Raw genomic sequence first — 16,347 nt, 5'->3', positions numbered from 1 at the left:
TGGCAGCAGGGCATTCCCGGGGCCCTCTGGGTCTGTGGGCAGCCCTCCCAGCGCCCGCTGCGCCGTGCCTAAAAAAAAAAAACAAAAACATAACAAAACAAACACACAAACAAAAAAACACCTAAAACCCCTGAAACCAAACCCAGCTTGGTTTTCACTGCTCCAGCTATTTCTGTGCGATCTAGGGATGCTGTTTTTGCTGCCGTAACTGCACGCTGACTCTTTTTGGATAGAGGCACGGATGTTTTCTTATGACTCGATGACTTGTTTTGATGCATCACTCCCATCCCTGCCCAGCCTGCCTCCAGCGCACCACAGCAGGTTCACAGGCAGGTCACTGGGACAAGCCTGGCTGCTGCAAAACGCTTTGTGCTGGGCCTGATCCTGCCCCCTGCGCCTCCCTAAGCTCACCAGGGACCGGGACCACCCTGCCTGCCCTGGGATTCAGGCCACAGCTGTTTGCCTCCCAGGTTTTGCCTGGGGAGACCGCAGGGTGAGCGGCAAAGGTGTTGGTTCTGTAACATTCACAGCTCTCCAGCATCATCACCCCTCACTCCCTGCCCCACAGAAATCCAAGAGAAACTTGTGTGGCCATAGTGTTTGGTTTGGGAAGATTTGCTTTTTTTTTTTTTTTTTTTTTTTTTTTCTCCCCTAAAAATAAAGGTGAAATATGGGGACATTGAGGGCAAGTGACAAACTTGACATCCTACCCTTGCCATTCCCTCATGTGCCCTCTTGTTCCCCAGATCCCATCCTGAAGCCCAAGCAGCCACAGCCCTCAGCAGCCTCCAGGCCTCCCTCCTTATGCAATCTATCTCCATGCAGTTTCCCCTCTGCATTGAGATTGGAGCTGGAGCTGGAGCAGGATCCTTCCTCCCCAGCCACAGGACTACACAGACAGAGGCCAGGTAGAGCCCCAGGAGTGGCAGGCCCTGCTGGGGAGGAGCTGGAGTGTGATGGAAGGAAGGGCTCCTGGTGCTGTCCCTAACACACCAAGAATGATCATGGCGATTCCTGCCTCCCTGTGCACTCATCCACCTCCAGCCCTCTCTTGCTTTCTCCTCAGTTCAAGCCCTCCACCTATTCCCCTCGCTCTACCCTTCTCTCCACATCTCCATCTACTTCCACCTTCCATTCACCCATTGCTCCATCCCTTCTTCTATCCATCCAGAGCAGTAACAATCAGTGAACCAGGCTGGCACTGGATTTCCAAGGCTTAACCCACAGGTCCCAGTGCCACGAGCATTCTTCTACCATTTGCTGGAGCTGGGGGCTCTGTAGTAGTGCCCCGGCCTGATTCCAGAGGAGCTGGGCCACAAAGGCTGCCCTGATGGATTCGTTAGTGGCTGTGTAAGGGCAAAGCAGGGACTCAACAGGTACTACTTGCCAGCAGTCAGATTTTACATGACTGAACCAGCGTTTTCTGTCTTGGAGACTGCAAATTTTCTACTAAGTTAATAATAGTGCATTAAAATGGGCTGCACACACTGCAAAATCATTTATCAGGAGCCATAAGCACATTCAGTTAAAGTAGGAAGAGTTGCTGCAAATCAAAATCTGCCCAGCAGCCTGGACTTCGGCTGGGGTCTTAGGTGTTACGAGACCATACTATAAGTTGGCTGTGAGCTGTAGAGAGGTCCATAACAGGACTATCTCCCTGCAGATGCGGAGGTCATATTTCCTGTGCTTGTTTCTGTAGGAGACTTTTCAAGGCCATAGGGCAGAGAGCTTTGGGAAGCTCAGAGTGCTGAGAAAATCCCCCCCCGTTACACTATTTAGCCAGAGTTCACAGCTTGGGGTGCAGCAATACGGTACCTGACTCCTGCAAGGAGGACCCTTCAGGCCAGGCAGCTTTGCCAACTGCAGAGGAAAATGCTGTTTCATCTGACTGGTGTTTACATGTCAGCCTCACAGCTGGTTTTACATTTAACTGAGGCCACGAAGCAAACCCCCACCAGCAGAACTGCCCAGCAGATACCTGCCCTAAGCTGACAGGCTATTTGCACTACTGCAGGTGTTAGCTATATAGCCACTGCAAAATGTTTTTAGTTGCTGCTTTTATTTCCATTGTCTTGATGTCCTTGTAAAGCATCTAACTTGGCAGAGCTCATGTCCACCAACAATACATAGCAAATTGCAGCCATACCTGTCAGTTCTTAGTTGGAGATTCCTGGAGCACCAGCTTACAGTTGCCTGCTGAAGGGACCCCGTTTTCCCCATGCATGAAGTCTGCATTCCCCGCTCTGTTACCACTGACATTACTACCTGTTCAAGGCAGCTAACTGGCAGTTAAATCAATATTAATATTTTATTATGTTGTCAAAGCCCTGCACAGGAAGTTGATGTAACAGGTTGCTAATGCACTAGAACTCGTGCCCAGAATTGATTTCCAGGCCATTGAGGTCAGCTTTGGAGACAGTATTGAACCTTGCTTTGGAGTCCAACTGTTTGCTGCCTTCCTCCTTCAAAGCAGTCAAGACAAAAGACCATAATTGGAATTTCATTCTCCCATGGAACATTACACTGGGGGATGCAGCTCTCTTCATCTCTCAGTGTGAGACAGTTTACCCGATATGATTTGTTCTTAAGAGAAAAGCACTGCTTCAGCCAAATCCCAGGATGGGGGGCCCCCATGCAGATCCATATCCAGAAGTCTGGTTGCCAAGATTCAGTGAGTACTCAAATTGGACCAGACTACGCCAGCTGCCTGTAGAAGCAAGACTTGCATGGGCTGAAAACAGCCATGTCAGGAGCGAAGGCCAAGCAACTTGCTTTACAAGCCCCTGGCCCTCCCTGCCAAAGAATGGGCTTGATTCCAGGCTCCAGCACACTGTACAAGACTGGAGTAGTAGTGCTAAACTCCTCTTACCTGGCTTTCTGATTGCACCCAGCTGTAATTTTTAGCACAAACCACAACATGGCAAGATGCTGTTAGTATAAGCCATATGCAATTGAATGGAAAGGCAGTTCAAGAAAAGGTAAGTAATTGGATTTACCAATTATTGGAGAATGCCACAGCACCCCATTTAAAGTATTATCTGCTGCTAAATGATGCACTGCCTACTAGCAGCAATTTGAAAGATTGAAGTCCCTCTTATTCCACAAAGAATTGTGAAACTGCTCATTGAAAGCTCTGTAAAACTCCTTGTCCAGGGGCCTGGAGATGTGAAGGGTCTCCGAGCCCCACCTGACCCCTGCTGCAGCCAGCTGACCTCCTGCCGCACCCTGCCAGCCCCCAGTGCTGCTCTCTCATTCCCCCACCTCAAAGGAAGAGAAAGGAAAATATGATGTAAAGGGCTCATGGATTGAGATACGGTCTGGGAGATTCCTCACCAATTATTGTCACAGGCAAAACAGATTCAGCTGAGGGAGATTAATATGATTTATTGCTTAGTACTAGCAGTAGAGCAGTGAGAAACAAAAAGCAAACTTAAAAATCACCTTTGTCCTCCATCCACCTTCCTCTCTACCTCTTTCCCCTGGGCAGCAAAGGTAGTGGGGGCTGCAGTCAGCCCAGCACACTTCATCTGCTGCTCCTTCATGGTCACTCCCTTCCCCTGCTCCAGCGTGGGGTCTCCCATGGGGCTGGGACTCCATGCTGATCCTACGTGGGCTTTTCACAGGCTGCAGCTCTTCAAGAACTCCTCCAATACATGTCTGTACTATGGGGTCACAGAATGACCTGGGTTGGAAGGGACCTCAAAGATCATCCAGTTCAACCCCCCCGACATAGGCAGGGATGCCACACACTAGATGAGGTTGTTCATGGCTTCACCCAGCCTGCTCTTGAACGCCTCCAGGGATGGCACATCCAAAACCTCTCTGGGCAACCTGTTCCAGTGCCTCACCACCCTCTGAGTGAAGAATTTCCTTCTAACCTCTAATCCAAATCCCCCCTCTTTTAGTTTAACACCATTCCCCCTTGTCCTGTCATTATCTGACTGAACAAAGAGTCGCTCTCCATCTTTTTTATAAGTCCCCTTTAACGATTGAAAGACCGCAGTGGTCGCCCTGCAGCCTTGTCTTCTGTAGGCTGAACATCCCCAGCTCTCTCAGTCTTTCTTCACAGCAGAGCTGCTCCAGTCCTTTGATCATCTTTGTGGCCTCTTCTGCACCCATTCTAACAGCTCCAAATCCTTCCTGTGCTGGGGGCCGCAGACCTGGACACAGTGCTCCCAGCGAGGCCTCACAAGGGCAGAGCGGAGGGGTCCAACTGCCTGAACACGGGTCCCCCACGGGCAGCAGCTCCCCCCAGATCCCCTACTCCTTGTGTGGGCTCCTCTCCATGGGCCGCATCTCCCGTGGGGGCTCTCCATGGACCACAGCCTCCTCCAGACCACATCCACCTGCTCCACTGCAGAGATCTGCTCCGCTGCGGGACCCAGGGGCTGCAGCGGGACAGCCTGCCCCACCAGGGGCCTCTCCACAGGCCGCAGGGGAACTTGTGCAGCGTGCCTGGAGCACCTCTTGCATTGCCCTCGGTGCTTGTGGGCTTGTTTCTCTCTACATTTTCCCACTTCCCTGCTGCTGCCCAGGGTTTTTTTACGCTCCTTCGGAGCCGTGGGCTGATCCTCCAGCCCTTAGGGACGAAAAACCTATGGGTTTATTCGGGTGCCCGCAGCCCTTGGCCCATCGCCGGGCCCCGGCTGCTTGCCCGGCGCCTGCGCTGCGCCGCCCCATGGCGGCTCCGGGGCGGGCCCGGCGCTGCGGAGCGGCTGAGAGGCGGTGCTGCGGGCTGAGGGCAGCGACAAGATGGCGGGGCGGGTGAGTGAGGGGAGGAGAAGGGGGGGGGGTGGGGGAACGCGGCTCCTTGCCGCTTTCGGTGCGGCCCCTTCGGGTCGCTTTTCTCCTCTTTGAGCGGTTTACGGAGGGGTGGTTTCTCGCAGGGCAGTCGCTTAGTAGGGTTGGGGTGCCGGGAGGAGGTGGTGAGCCCTCTCCTCGGGTAGTGGGGTTTTGGGGGTCCCTGAGGGTGCGGTGAGGCTGTGGGGGGCTCTCTGGCTGTGGGGTCCTCCAGGGGTGCTGTGAGGCCGTGGTGACCCCTTGACGAGGGGGATCCCTCAGGGGTACCGTGAAGCCTGGTGACCCCTCTCCCTTTGGGGTGCGGGATAGGATTTAGGATCCCTCAAGGGTGCGGTGGGGTTCCTGCGGGGGAGCAGGGGGCTACCTTAGGGTCTCCTGAGGGTGCTGTGAAGCTCTGGTGAACCCTCGGTGCTGTGGGTGAGGTTCTCGGATGACTAGGAGCACCGTGAGGCTTTGGATGTGCCCTCGCCCTACAGGGTTTGTGGCAGGATGATTGGGTCCCCTAAGAGCCCCGATGGTACTTTGGTGCTTGGGAGCAGCTTTAAGGTTCCCTAAGGATGCTGTGAGGTTATAATGGCCCTCTAGTGCTGTGGGGAGCAGGTTTTTGGGGTGCCCCAGGTGATCCTTTTCCTGATTGTGGAGTTTGGGGTGGGATTGTTGGGTCCCTTCGGGGTGCTCTGAGGCCCTGGTGGGATATGGGGCAGGTTTTCTGTGGCCCTACTGAGTCCTCTGGCCTGTGGGCACTGGCCAAGCACCATCCTGTGACGTGGGTCCAAGCTATGCTGTGTTAAAACACCCCTTAAGGTTTGTGCGGGGTTTTACTGCACACTTATTAAAAAAATAATAATAAATCGTTAGTGACTGACTGCTTAGGTAAAATTAGCAAGTGGTCAAAAAGGCCTTAAATTATAAAAGGACAGTCTTGTCTGTTAAATCACTTTGGTATTGCCTGGTATATCCCCTCTGTTTTCAGGTCCAACCTCCAAGAGCTGCAAGCCGCAGTTAAGGTTGCTCAGCTCTGTGCCGTGAGCTCAGTCATCCTCTGCTGGACACCAGCTTGTGAAAGGCACATTTCCCGTTACTGCCTGCTTCAGGCTGAAGTCTTCTGTCTTGACCCAACAGTCTCATTGATTGGGGAATAGGTTTTCTGGTGTTTTTTTTTTTTTTTGTTTGTTTGTTTTTTTCTATGGTGTTTTTGTCTGGTGGAAGCAACAGCAGATGGTGCAGTGTTGTGGTGTAGAGCAGAGGGGAAAAATTTGGCCCAGTGATAAGCTATGCGTCACAGGTGAGCAGATCTGCTGGAGTGCCACCTCAAAAATGCTGCTGTTAATTGAGGAAAAAAAAGTGTTAACGCACTCTTTCTATTATGAAGAGTTTTTCTTCTGTCCTTGCTCCAGATCTGTGGTCTCACTTTCTTCCTTCTACCTTTCTTCATCATCCCAGTGTTTGCTGCAGTGATCCCAGGAGCTAATCTAGGAGGAATCTGTGTTCTGTTTGACTAGCGTTTTTCAGTTTTCTTGTCTTGCCAAAATCAGGAGCCCAGTGCTTTCATCTGTTGAAAGATCATTTTAGCCGTAACGAATGATACTGTTCTGATATTCCCTGTAGCCTAAACTAATCTGGCTGCTGCCGTCTTGTCTTATCCCTGCTTGCTGGGTACCCTGTGCCTATTTGGCTTGCTGAGTTGACAGAGGACCATCCACATGGTTCGCTGGGTTAGTTTTCAGTTGCCCTGGTGTGCTGGAAAGGCTTCATGAATGGTCTGAGTGGTGGTGACTGAGGTTGCAGGGAGTAAGGAGAGGGATCATCCCCAACTTTTCCTGCTGCTGTGAGCTCTTTCTGTGCTTTTGTGCTCGCAAGAACCTGAAAAATCTGCCTTTATTTGGCTAACTTGGTTGTGTTGTGGAGAAAAGGGGGGATGTATACAAATTTAGGAGAAAGATTGGAGCTTTGTTGTCACGTAATCTGGCAGATCATGAGGGTGATACTTTCTTTGGGTTACCAGGAAGCCTCTTGCTATTCAGTATTCTCATGAATTATCTATAAATATAATTGTTGCGGAATTATCAGATTATTTAATGCCGTGAGGAGTGTTCTTAAGCAAAGTGTTTCATACCATTTTTTGAGCCTGGTCCAATCTTGCACTATGGTGAATGCTGTTAATGTAAATTAATAAACAAGCTGTCTGCTCCCTCCAGCTTGCATGTGGGATAGCAACAGCTCGAAAAATGATGCAGAGGTCAGATGAGCAAGCAACAGCATACGTTTCGGATGTGATACTGGACCTGTTGTGAACCTTGTCTATGTAAGTAAGGCACAGTGGGTAGGAGGATGGAGGTGTGTGATATCTCTAGATACAGCAGGTGAGTCTGATGCTGGAACACTGATGCTGTTCTGTTGTCAACATTTTAAAAAGGTGCTTAAACCTGGAGAACGCATAGAGAAAGCTTTACTGAGTACACATGGCCTGAAAAAATGTCCTGCAATGCAACCTAGAGCTTAGTCTATTTTATTAGACTCAGGTGATTTGACTTCTGAATGCATACTTCTGCAGACAGAAATGAATGGGTTTCTTGAGGTAGAAGAGAGACAAAATCGTCTGCTAACGTTTTAAATAATGTATACAAATGATAGAGCAAATATTATTAATGCCCAGTGCAGTTTGAGATATATTCCTCTACTCCCTTAATTGCATTGGCTTTCCTCAGTTGCAAGGCGGATACAGTGGTTAACGGTGATGGAAGCTTACAGGAAAAATAGTTTATGCTGATTAGAAATAATGGCTGCTTCTGTTCCAATTTGTCCTGTATCTCTGCATGCAGTCACGAGGTACGCAGGCAGCCCCTTGAGCATGCAAGGACGTCGGTCAGTATCTGCGAGAGAGGAGGGAACGCATAAAGCTGTCTGGCTGCGTATGTGGTCAGTTCCCTTGCACTGAGACTGGACCTCTGGAAGATGGTTGGTGCTGTAGGCTGTTGACGTGCACCTCGTTAGGAATTACTTCTCAAAGGGATGTAGAAAGGCCAGATGATTTTTTTTAGCATGTGGCGCGTTTCGAGACTTCTCAGCCTTATTCCGGCCAGTGTCAGGCTGCTGATGCAGAACGAGCTGTGTTTCTGTTTGTATCTGCAGCAGATTGAGGAGGTACGTAGATGAGTGGCGTAGGGAATGAAGCAGGGTTACATGGCTGCAGTTCTACCCTTACAACTGGCAGGATGGCTTCTTTCAGAGAGGAAGTCATGCGTGCTGAATGTTGACCGGATAGAGTGGAAGTTGGTGATGATCCCCATCAGACTGGTGTGTGTCTTGTGAAGGATTATTACAGTTCTGTGATAGCTGCAACTTGTGTAACCCAACCTTTGTTTTTTTTATTTGCTGTTTGGGACTCACATATGTAAGTTAAGCATCACACGGTATTCCTGTTGGCACAGTAGTAGGAGACACTGGCCTGTTTGCCTCTCAGAAGAAATTCCGATCTGTATTTGGTTGGAGATGATTTTGGTTTCATTCAGTTAATCGTAGTCTTTAGTTTATCTTGCAGAACTGTATCATAACCTCTCTAGAAGAGCGTGTGACTTGCGCGGAAAGTGCATTGCAGATATCTGTTGAAATCGACTGTCAGATAGAGAAAATACAGCAGTTGTGGGAATGGCAGCAAGGGACAGGCTGTACCCCTCGGTGTAACGTGACGCTGGAGACATTGCTGGACTAACACATGCTCTCCTGTACTCCATGCAGTCAAAGGACAATTTTAGGTTGGGTAGTTTGGTAGAAGCTTTGAAATAACAAGGGTAGGTTTCATGTTTATTAAAGCTATGAATTCTGATTTCTTACCTCTTCTGCTTACATATGGAACCTCACTTCATAGGTGCAGGTGTCATTAGGCAACATAAGAAACGTTTGGGAATCAGCTTGGTTCTTTCTTAGTGTCATACTCATTCTTCTGTCATCACTTACACTTCTGGAAATATCAAAAAGCATAGTGTAAAGGACTTTTTTTTTTTTTTTTTAGCAGTGTTTTAGGGAAATGGAAGAAAAAATCTGAATGGTTTAGATCTCTTCTGCAGCTGTGTTTTTGTGAACTCATCGCAAATACACTTGTGTGTTCTTACAGGACTGCTGGTTTATGAAAACCCATGCTAGATTATTTGGAGTAAAATTCTGCCAGCTGTGAGACCACACAAATGATTGCGGCCATGGGATATCTGACCTTGTCATTTTTGATTACCTTTAATTTGTTGCTTGGCGTAGCGTTATAGAAACTGTGTCCCCAAGCTTATTCTGAGTAATACAATGCAACAGGGAGATGTCAGTGTGGCCTCTCATCGTCTGCTTTTGAAGATGTTGGTATGTCACTTCCTTTCTTGCCAAGGCAGGCCAGAATTTGCCATCTGTAGCCAAGGAGCTGAAAAAAACCTGGAAAAAATCAAAAAATCCTTTTGTGGTTTCCTTTAAGTGTGAATTTCGTAAATGCTGCTCTCTTCCATAACAAGATCTTCTCTCTTCCTATCCTTGGTTCTTAGAGCGCAGAGGTTGTTCAGGGGAGGACCCTGTGGTCTGGGAGATGCCCTTGCTGTAAATTTGGAGGAGCTCATAACTGTTACAACATTGGCTCTGCTTAAATCTCCAGAAAAGCAGTCCTTGGAAAATAGTCATGGTTACATTCTGCTAAATTGCCTGCCAGGCAGGACGTGGTTTTCAGTGGAATAAAATTTTTGTTGATTCATTTTTTTTTTATGTGAAAATGTACTAGAAATCTGAAAAGTAAAATACAGCTTTTTATGGTAGGTCTTCGTCTTTTTCTGATCCAGGTGGGAGTTGGTGGCTGCTGGCCAAACGCACTCCGAGGGGACAAGCTTTAGGAGAGCTGATGCAGTGACTGTTAGCTGACCCCTGAATGCTGTGACAGATAGTGACAAGGTAGTAACTGAAATATTTTGGAGAGACCAAGTTCAGAGTGTGGTCTCTGTGATGCAGCCATTTGCCAGGCATATCCGTCAGGACGTTGTCTCAAATCCAGGCTGTTCTCTGGCAGAGACCTGATTTTGTGAAGTTTTCCTTACTGGCCATTTCCACAAGTTTCTTGACTTTCAGGAGTTGGAGAGTTGTGTTGGAGAAGAGCTGTGAACAGAAAAATTCAAGCAAGGAACACTGCCACTATGGTTAATAGAAAAGCCGTCAGCACAGTATCCTGTTCCTCTGGGTTGGAGCCAACTGGTACGACTGCTTGTTAAATCAAGGCTGAATTTATCGCTCTTCTTGCACTCTTGTGCCCTGTTCCAGTGCTGGCGTGCTCTTTCGTATGTATGTAGGGCAGGTAGTTCAGAAGGGTTAAGTATTTGCGGCATAAAAAGATAGAACCCGTTTCTGCAGTCTCCTGGGCTGCAGTAAGGCAGTGACCTTCTATCAGAAAAAATCTGGAGTAAGTTATGCCCTAGAGTTGTGTGAAGTTACTTGCTTTTTCTGTAGAAGCGAGCTGCTTGTAATTGGGGAGCACTTGGTACAGTTGTCAGCATCCTGGAATAGGTCAGTGCTGGATACAGCGCGTCACTGGTGGGCTGAGTTGGAAATAAGCAAGGGATGGCAGCATCTCAGGCTGTCACAGGGCAAATCCCAAGTTCAAGAGAATATTTTTAGTCTTGTCTTTGTTGCCATTGAGTAATTTTTCTAAATAAATGGAAGGAATTTGCATCCAGCAGGTGTCTTCCCAGCTAGCGTGTCAGTTCTCTGACGTGCATCCTAGGCTAATATCTTATGGTTGCGTAAAGTTTTGTTCTTTTAAGGGTTTTTCAAAGAGGTTTAGATGAAACATGACAAGTAGCGATTCCCTGTAATTAAATAGTTGATTGCTTGGCTCTTGGAAGAAATGTGAGGCAACATCAACTCCAAAAATGGAGGTGTTAATTACAAATGCAGGTATTCTGGGTCATTATTTCTTAATTGGAAAGTGGAGCTGGTGCTTTCACGCTCAGGGAACAGCTTTCTGATTATATGGTAGAGCAGCACGGGTACAGATATATTTTCTGATAATACTGTGAAGAACTGATACGGAGAAAGACATCTTTGTGGGGCAGAACAACCTGTTTAATTAGATTATAGACACTATACTGGTATCTTGTAGTTCTCCTTCAGCACACTTTTTCTCATGTGCCTTTTGACCAGGCAAACCTTTTAGTCTTGTAACTATGTTTTTTGGTTTTGATAACACTGCAAAGTACTGGCAGTAGTATAGCCAAATCCCCAAAGCTACATTCAGGTTCTTAACTGCACCCAATAAAATAGCACTGGACTAACAGAGCTCCCTGCAGAACTGACATCACCTGGCTGTAAACTACGCAAACAAAAAGTAAGCAGAAGTCACCACCCTACTAAAAAATAAAAAATAAAAAAAAATCCCCTAATTGCTAAGCTAGGTGCCTTTGTGCTAATAAAATGGCTTTCAGGTGGTAAGATGGAAGTAATCTCTGTATTGCTGCTCAGGCCCGTGAGGGAAGCAGGCATCTGCTGTTAGATGAAGCAAATGGAAAATGTGTTAAATGTGTGTGTTGTGTATCTGTATACAGAAGAAGGCTCGTTGGGGTCTCTATTGCTGCCGCCCCTAATGCAATCATTCCTCTTTTAATAGGAGAAGATTGATGTTTATGAGCTTGTCACAGAGGGAGAATGCAGCTCCTTCCAGATCTGAACAAAAGCTTCCAGCCAACTAACCTAGCAGTCACAAGGAGCAGATGGGAAGGACGGTGCTGAGCCGCCTCAGGGCTGTCTGTCCTGGGGGACCCCATGCGTGACCCGCTGGGCGCTGCAGGGCTCTTTGCGCGGCTGTAGATCAGGAAAGGAAGCTGTCATGCCAAGGTGACTCTTTTTTTCCAAATGGACATTTGTAGGTGTTTGTTCTTTTCTTGTGCAAGCAGGGCTGCAGAACTCTGGGAGCTTTTTCAGAGGATTTTTCTGTCCAGAAAAACCTTAAACTAGTTATTAACTCCTTTAGAGTTGTTTTTTTTTTTTTTTTTAATTTTTAATTTTAGAAACACAGCATTTAGGGCATCTGTTGCTGAGTGTACTCCCTGTTGTAGGCATCATATTGTCATCCCTTTCATAATTTTCACATAATTTTAGTTTTGTCTGTACTGCTTCCTGCTACAGGCTATTACAGTGCTGCCTTCCTCTGCTGGTTAGGAACCCTTTCTTAACTGCCAGTGGTTAGCAGTGGTAGCGTTGGTATCATTCTATACCTATTTCTTCTGTCCTTTAGGGTAGAGTCATTTTTTGTCTCTGTTATTTAGCTCTATGGTATGTGTGTATTTAGAGAGAAAGTAGTTATAATCCTCTTCCAGCCTTCTGTGCTGGAAGAGCTTAATTTGTCTCCTTCTCCCAGGCTATTGCTGACCCAGCTCTGCCTCAGCTCATCTTTCTGCATGCTAGTGCTGGTGCTTGTCATCTGCGTGCAGCAGGCTCCTGCTGTTTGCAATTTTAATGTTCATTGCTTTGTTGTTTTCTTTCCTTGGATTCTGTTGCCACTTGATGCGTTGGATCTTTTTATACAAACTGCATTGGGCGATGCCTCACGCACACCTGCTTTCCATCAGGAGCATAGTCTTACATATTGCTGTAGGGTTTTACGTTGCAGCATCTCAGTTCTCTTGTTTTTCTTCAGAGCTCCTTTAGTATCTTCAGTTTCCGTTTTGATATTCAACGGATTTTATTTGCAGAGGTGAGTGAGCGTTTCCCTTCCAGCCCCTCTGCCTGAGTCAGCCGTGGTCCCACGCAGGCAGGAGTGCACCCGCTTCTGCCCTGGTAAGTGGGCACTCGGCTTTCTTCGTCCATGCCTCTGCTCTGGACCAGAGGCCTAAAGGTACTTTGGCATTTAACAGCTGGCATGGGAGAGCTGAGATGCTTTTTGCAACAGGCAATCCCCATTTGTACACAGATGCAGAGGAAACTTCACTTTCTATTACTCAGAGCTGTTTGACATTGCCTAGCACTTGTTTGCCAACATCTGCATGGCAGCTATGACGTGTATGTACACACAGATATACGTGCAGACCTCTGTGCATATGTTTTTGCACAAAAGATTTTAAACATACAATGCTTTAACAATATTTGTCATATAAACAACTAGTGCAGAGAGCAAAACCTGCCTCAGCTTCAGAAGCTGTTTCATAATCCCCTGGTTAGGATTAGAACATTAAATGAGTTAAGCTGTTTCACATGAAGAGCATCTTTGCCTTAGCATTTAATGTTTTCACTCTTTTATTCGCCAACAACTGCCAGGTAGTAGCTCACTGCTATTGTGTACCACCAACTTACCTCCTGTGGGGTCTGAGTAATGGGAAGCATGTTTTACTTTAGCTTCCTCTATCATCAGCCTTAACAATTCACAAATATTAACCATATTTTTTGTGTTCTGTGCTCACCCACGCTACTCTTCTGTAATATTCCAGAGATCTTATTATTCATTCTCTTTCCCAGTTAGTGCAGTGCTTTGTTTTTGCTTAGGATGCTAGTCTTGCAATTCAGGATGAGAAGAGGCATTTTTATCTATGCATAAAAATACCCAAATAACTTCACATTGCTTTCTGGGCTGAGCTCTCCCAAAAGACAAGGACAGCTCAGTGTCACGTTTTACTCGAGGAAAACTGCAATCAGTGCAACTTTGAAAACCAGGCTCTGAAAGATCAGACATCGTGGTATTCACTTGGGTTAGAAAGCTATTTGTTCTTTGGGGTAAGTTTTACTTTATAAAAGTAAAACATGTCAGGATCATTGAGCCTCCCAGTGCTGCATCTTCATGGCTAGCATCAATGGCAGAGGAATAGAGGCAACATTGCTGCTGTGTCAGAAATCCGAGGGTGAGGTCCTTTGTGTCTGTCTTTCAGTGTAAGATTTATCAATGCGTTGTGCAGTCACATTTTTCTCTTGGCAAACAGGGGTGTTATTGGAGTAGAGCTCTGCATAGGTACGGTTTGGCGGCCGGTACTGCAGTACCGGAGGGGGTGATGGATGCTTCAGGAAGGAGGCACTGCCTCGAACTGGAGTCACCTCCACGGAGCTTCCCTGTCCTTGGAGTCCTCTCCCTGGATAAATCAGAGCAGCAGCTGGAGGCGGAGAAGACTTCTCTTGCTCCTTTAAGCCTGATAAGTGTCTGCTGTGGGCACAGGACCTGGGAAGATGTATGTGGGTCACCTTCAAGCCAGTGGTGACAGCCGTGGTGTGCAGCAGGTGCCGTTTGCTGTCTGCTGCAAGATCAGCTCTGGTGCCTTGCTGGAACTGAGATTCGTGTTGTCTTGACTAGTTTCTAGCAGTAACCTACTAACTAGCTTAAACAGGGCTTGTGTAAATATACTTGAAGGTTTCCTAAACATACTTGCAGGGATTTTGCTCCCTCTGTTTGCTGCTGTGCGGTGCTGGGGAAAGGCACGGCCTTCAGTTTGTGCTGGGGGCACCCAAACTGTGAGAGCTCCAAGTGTTCCCTTACAGCACTGCCACTATAGCACAGGGCAGCCCGCTGGGCTCCAGCAGCTCCTGTAACGCCCTGGACTTGTGCCTTTATGCCAGAAACCATACAAAGGAGCTGCCAGTGCCCACATCCTTGCTCAATTGCTGGACAGACAAGTGCCCCTGTAATGGTGCTGAGGATACGAGTGGGGAGGTAAGAGGAGGCCTCTGGAACTGTGTGTTCCTCCATCCTCTCTGGGTGCTTTTTGGTTTAGTTGTCTTCTACATGGCCGGATTTCCTCAAATTGTCCCTTGGACACTCAGGAAAACCTGCTTCGGTTGAGCGACATCCTTTTCTTGCGCGAGCTGCGTGGTGCTAAAAACGCTTGTGTATCATTAACATATTGAAGTTTTCTGAAATCGTTTTGTAGCTTCTGGAGAGTACGAACTGCAGAGCTGGGAGCACCGCGAAGCTGCTAGGTACAGCAGGAGATGTTGGTCGGTGCTAAGGGAGAAACGGGCTTGTGCCAAGCGCAGGAGGAGGTGCTGGGATGGCTGCCATGGGCTGTGCTGGTACTGCTGCAGAAGAAGCTAGGGTTCACCACGCATCAACATCTATCGTGTTGTCCTGCTGGGGAAAGGAACACTTGGTGCTGGATTTGAAATGCGTTCCTTTATATTTATGCAGGTCCTTAAAGCAAAGCTTGCACGTTCCCAGAGGCGGACAGAAATAACGCAGAGGAGTGGCAGCTCTGCCAGGCGCTCGTGGTTCGTGTAGGAAGCAGTTTGTCAGCGAGGATTAAAAACGCATTTGAGTACTAGTGCTGTAAAAAGGCTTAATCCAGGAGCTCTGTGGATGGTTTTCTCCAGAAATATCCTACCTAATGCATTTATCAGGGCATGCTCTTCGGAAAATAGTCCCCTCACAAATGAAAGGTGAACTGATAAAGCAGTGAATGCTTTTGCAGGTGACGAGCCTTAACAGGCAGGGTGTGTATTTCAGAAGTCCGCTGATATCCACGATTTTTTATTACAAGAATATTTAATTAAAGTCTCTTACTACACTTCAGATTCTGGTAGATAAAATGATTTAAAGGCTGAAAACAGATTTATTTTCTGTTGTCACATATGTCAAGGGCAACTAGGCATTACTCAGTAAAAATAATGAATTAATTCATTTCTAAATAGCAAATGCTCTAGAAGAGTTGCGTTGTTACATAAAAAGCTGATCTGTTGCAGGGTATGCTTGCTCCAATACACGTGGAGAAGAATTTTTTGTGATTCAGTTCTCAAGTGGCTCAGAGGACTGTGGGGGTGAAGGCTGAGCAGGATGGCAATGCGTGGGGAATCAGCAAGGCACGTGTGTGTGAATTTAAGGGTATCTTGAGAGAAAACCCATTTCAGATTGCCCTTAGCAGTAAGCTGTCACTGGCAAATGGTTTCTGTTGCCCTGGCTGCAAATTTGTATTTGGCAAATAGTTGGGCTCTAATTAAAAAAAAAAAAAAAAAAAAAAGACATCCTGGGCAGTCAAATTTAGGTTTGCTCTGCATTAAAAATTTCACTCTGTAGCTAACAATAGAGATCTCACTCTTTCCATCGTTTCTTCTATTTCTAGAGGCATTTTGAGCTCAATTTTGATCTTTCAGCCATTGTTCTCTGGCATAATTCTGCAGAAGCAAATGGGGCTGGGGATGTAGGAAGGGGGTGAGGTTTCTCTTTGGTGCTCCTTGGCCACCCTGCTGAGGCGCTTTCTTGGGATGGGGCAGCAGAATATTGGCTATCAGGTTATTTTAGCTGCTGATCCCCTTGTAAAAGTAGAGGAAAAAGCTGAACATAGTCTCTTGAAATAGGACTGCTCCTTTGACTTAAACAAAAACGGCTGGGGGGTATACACCCCCACAAAATTTGTTGCAATAATATTTAAGTAGCGATAGGCTGGAGCTGGCAGCCTAACTTAATTTTCTTCTATTTATTACTGATCTGTAATGTTTCTTATAGAGTAGGAAATATCATTTGCATCTTGATGCATTTGTAGAAGAGTTTTATGGAGATTGAGTGGAGCTGGGGAGCAGCTGGCTCAGAACTAAGCCTTCCTGCAGTCTTTCAGCGAT

General features: G+C 47.1%; 1 protein-coding gene across 1 annotated transcript in view; it reads left to right on the top strand.

Moving 5' to 3' along the window:
- Positions 1-4,711: 4,711 nt before the first annotated feature.
- The window catches only part of NSF (N-ethylmaleimide sensitive factor, vesicle fusing ATPase), an 82,063-nt gene continuing 70,427 nt past the window's right edge, over positions 4,712-16,347 (top strand). The window contains exon 1 of the mRNA XM_084301359.1: positions 4,712-4,764. Within this exon, the coding sequence (XP_084157485.1) occupies positions 4,753-4,764 (12 nt within the window). The 5' untranslated portion in view covers positions 4,712-4,752. The remainder of the gene's footprint in view (positions 4,765-16,347) is intronic.

The sequence above is a fragment of the Netta rufina genome (assembly GCF_964035555.1).
Source record: "Netta rufina genome assembly, chromosome: 24".
Taxonomy (NCBI): domain Eukaryota; kingdom Metazoa; phylum Chordata; class Aves; order Anseriformes; family Anatidae; genus Netta; species Netta rufina.
The sequence above is the reverse complement of the archived record's forward strand: the minus strand, read 5'-3'. Positions and strand labels throughout refer to the sequence as shown.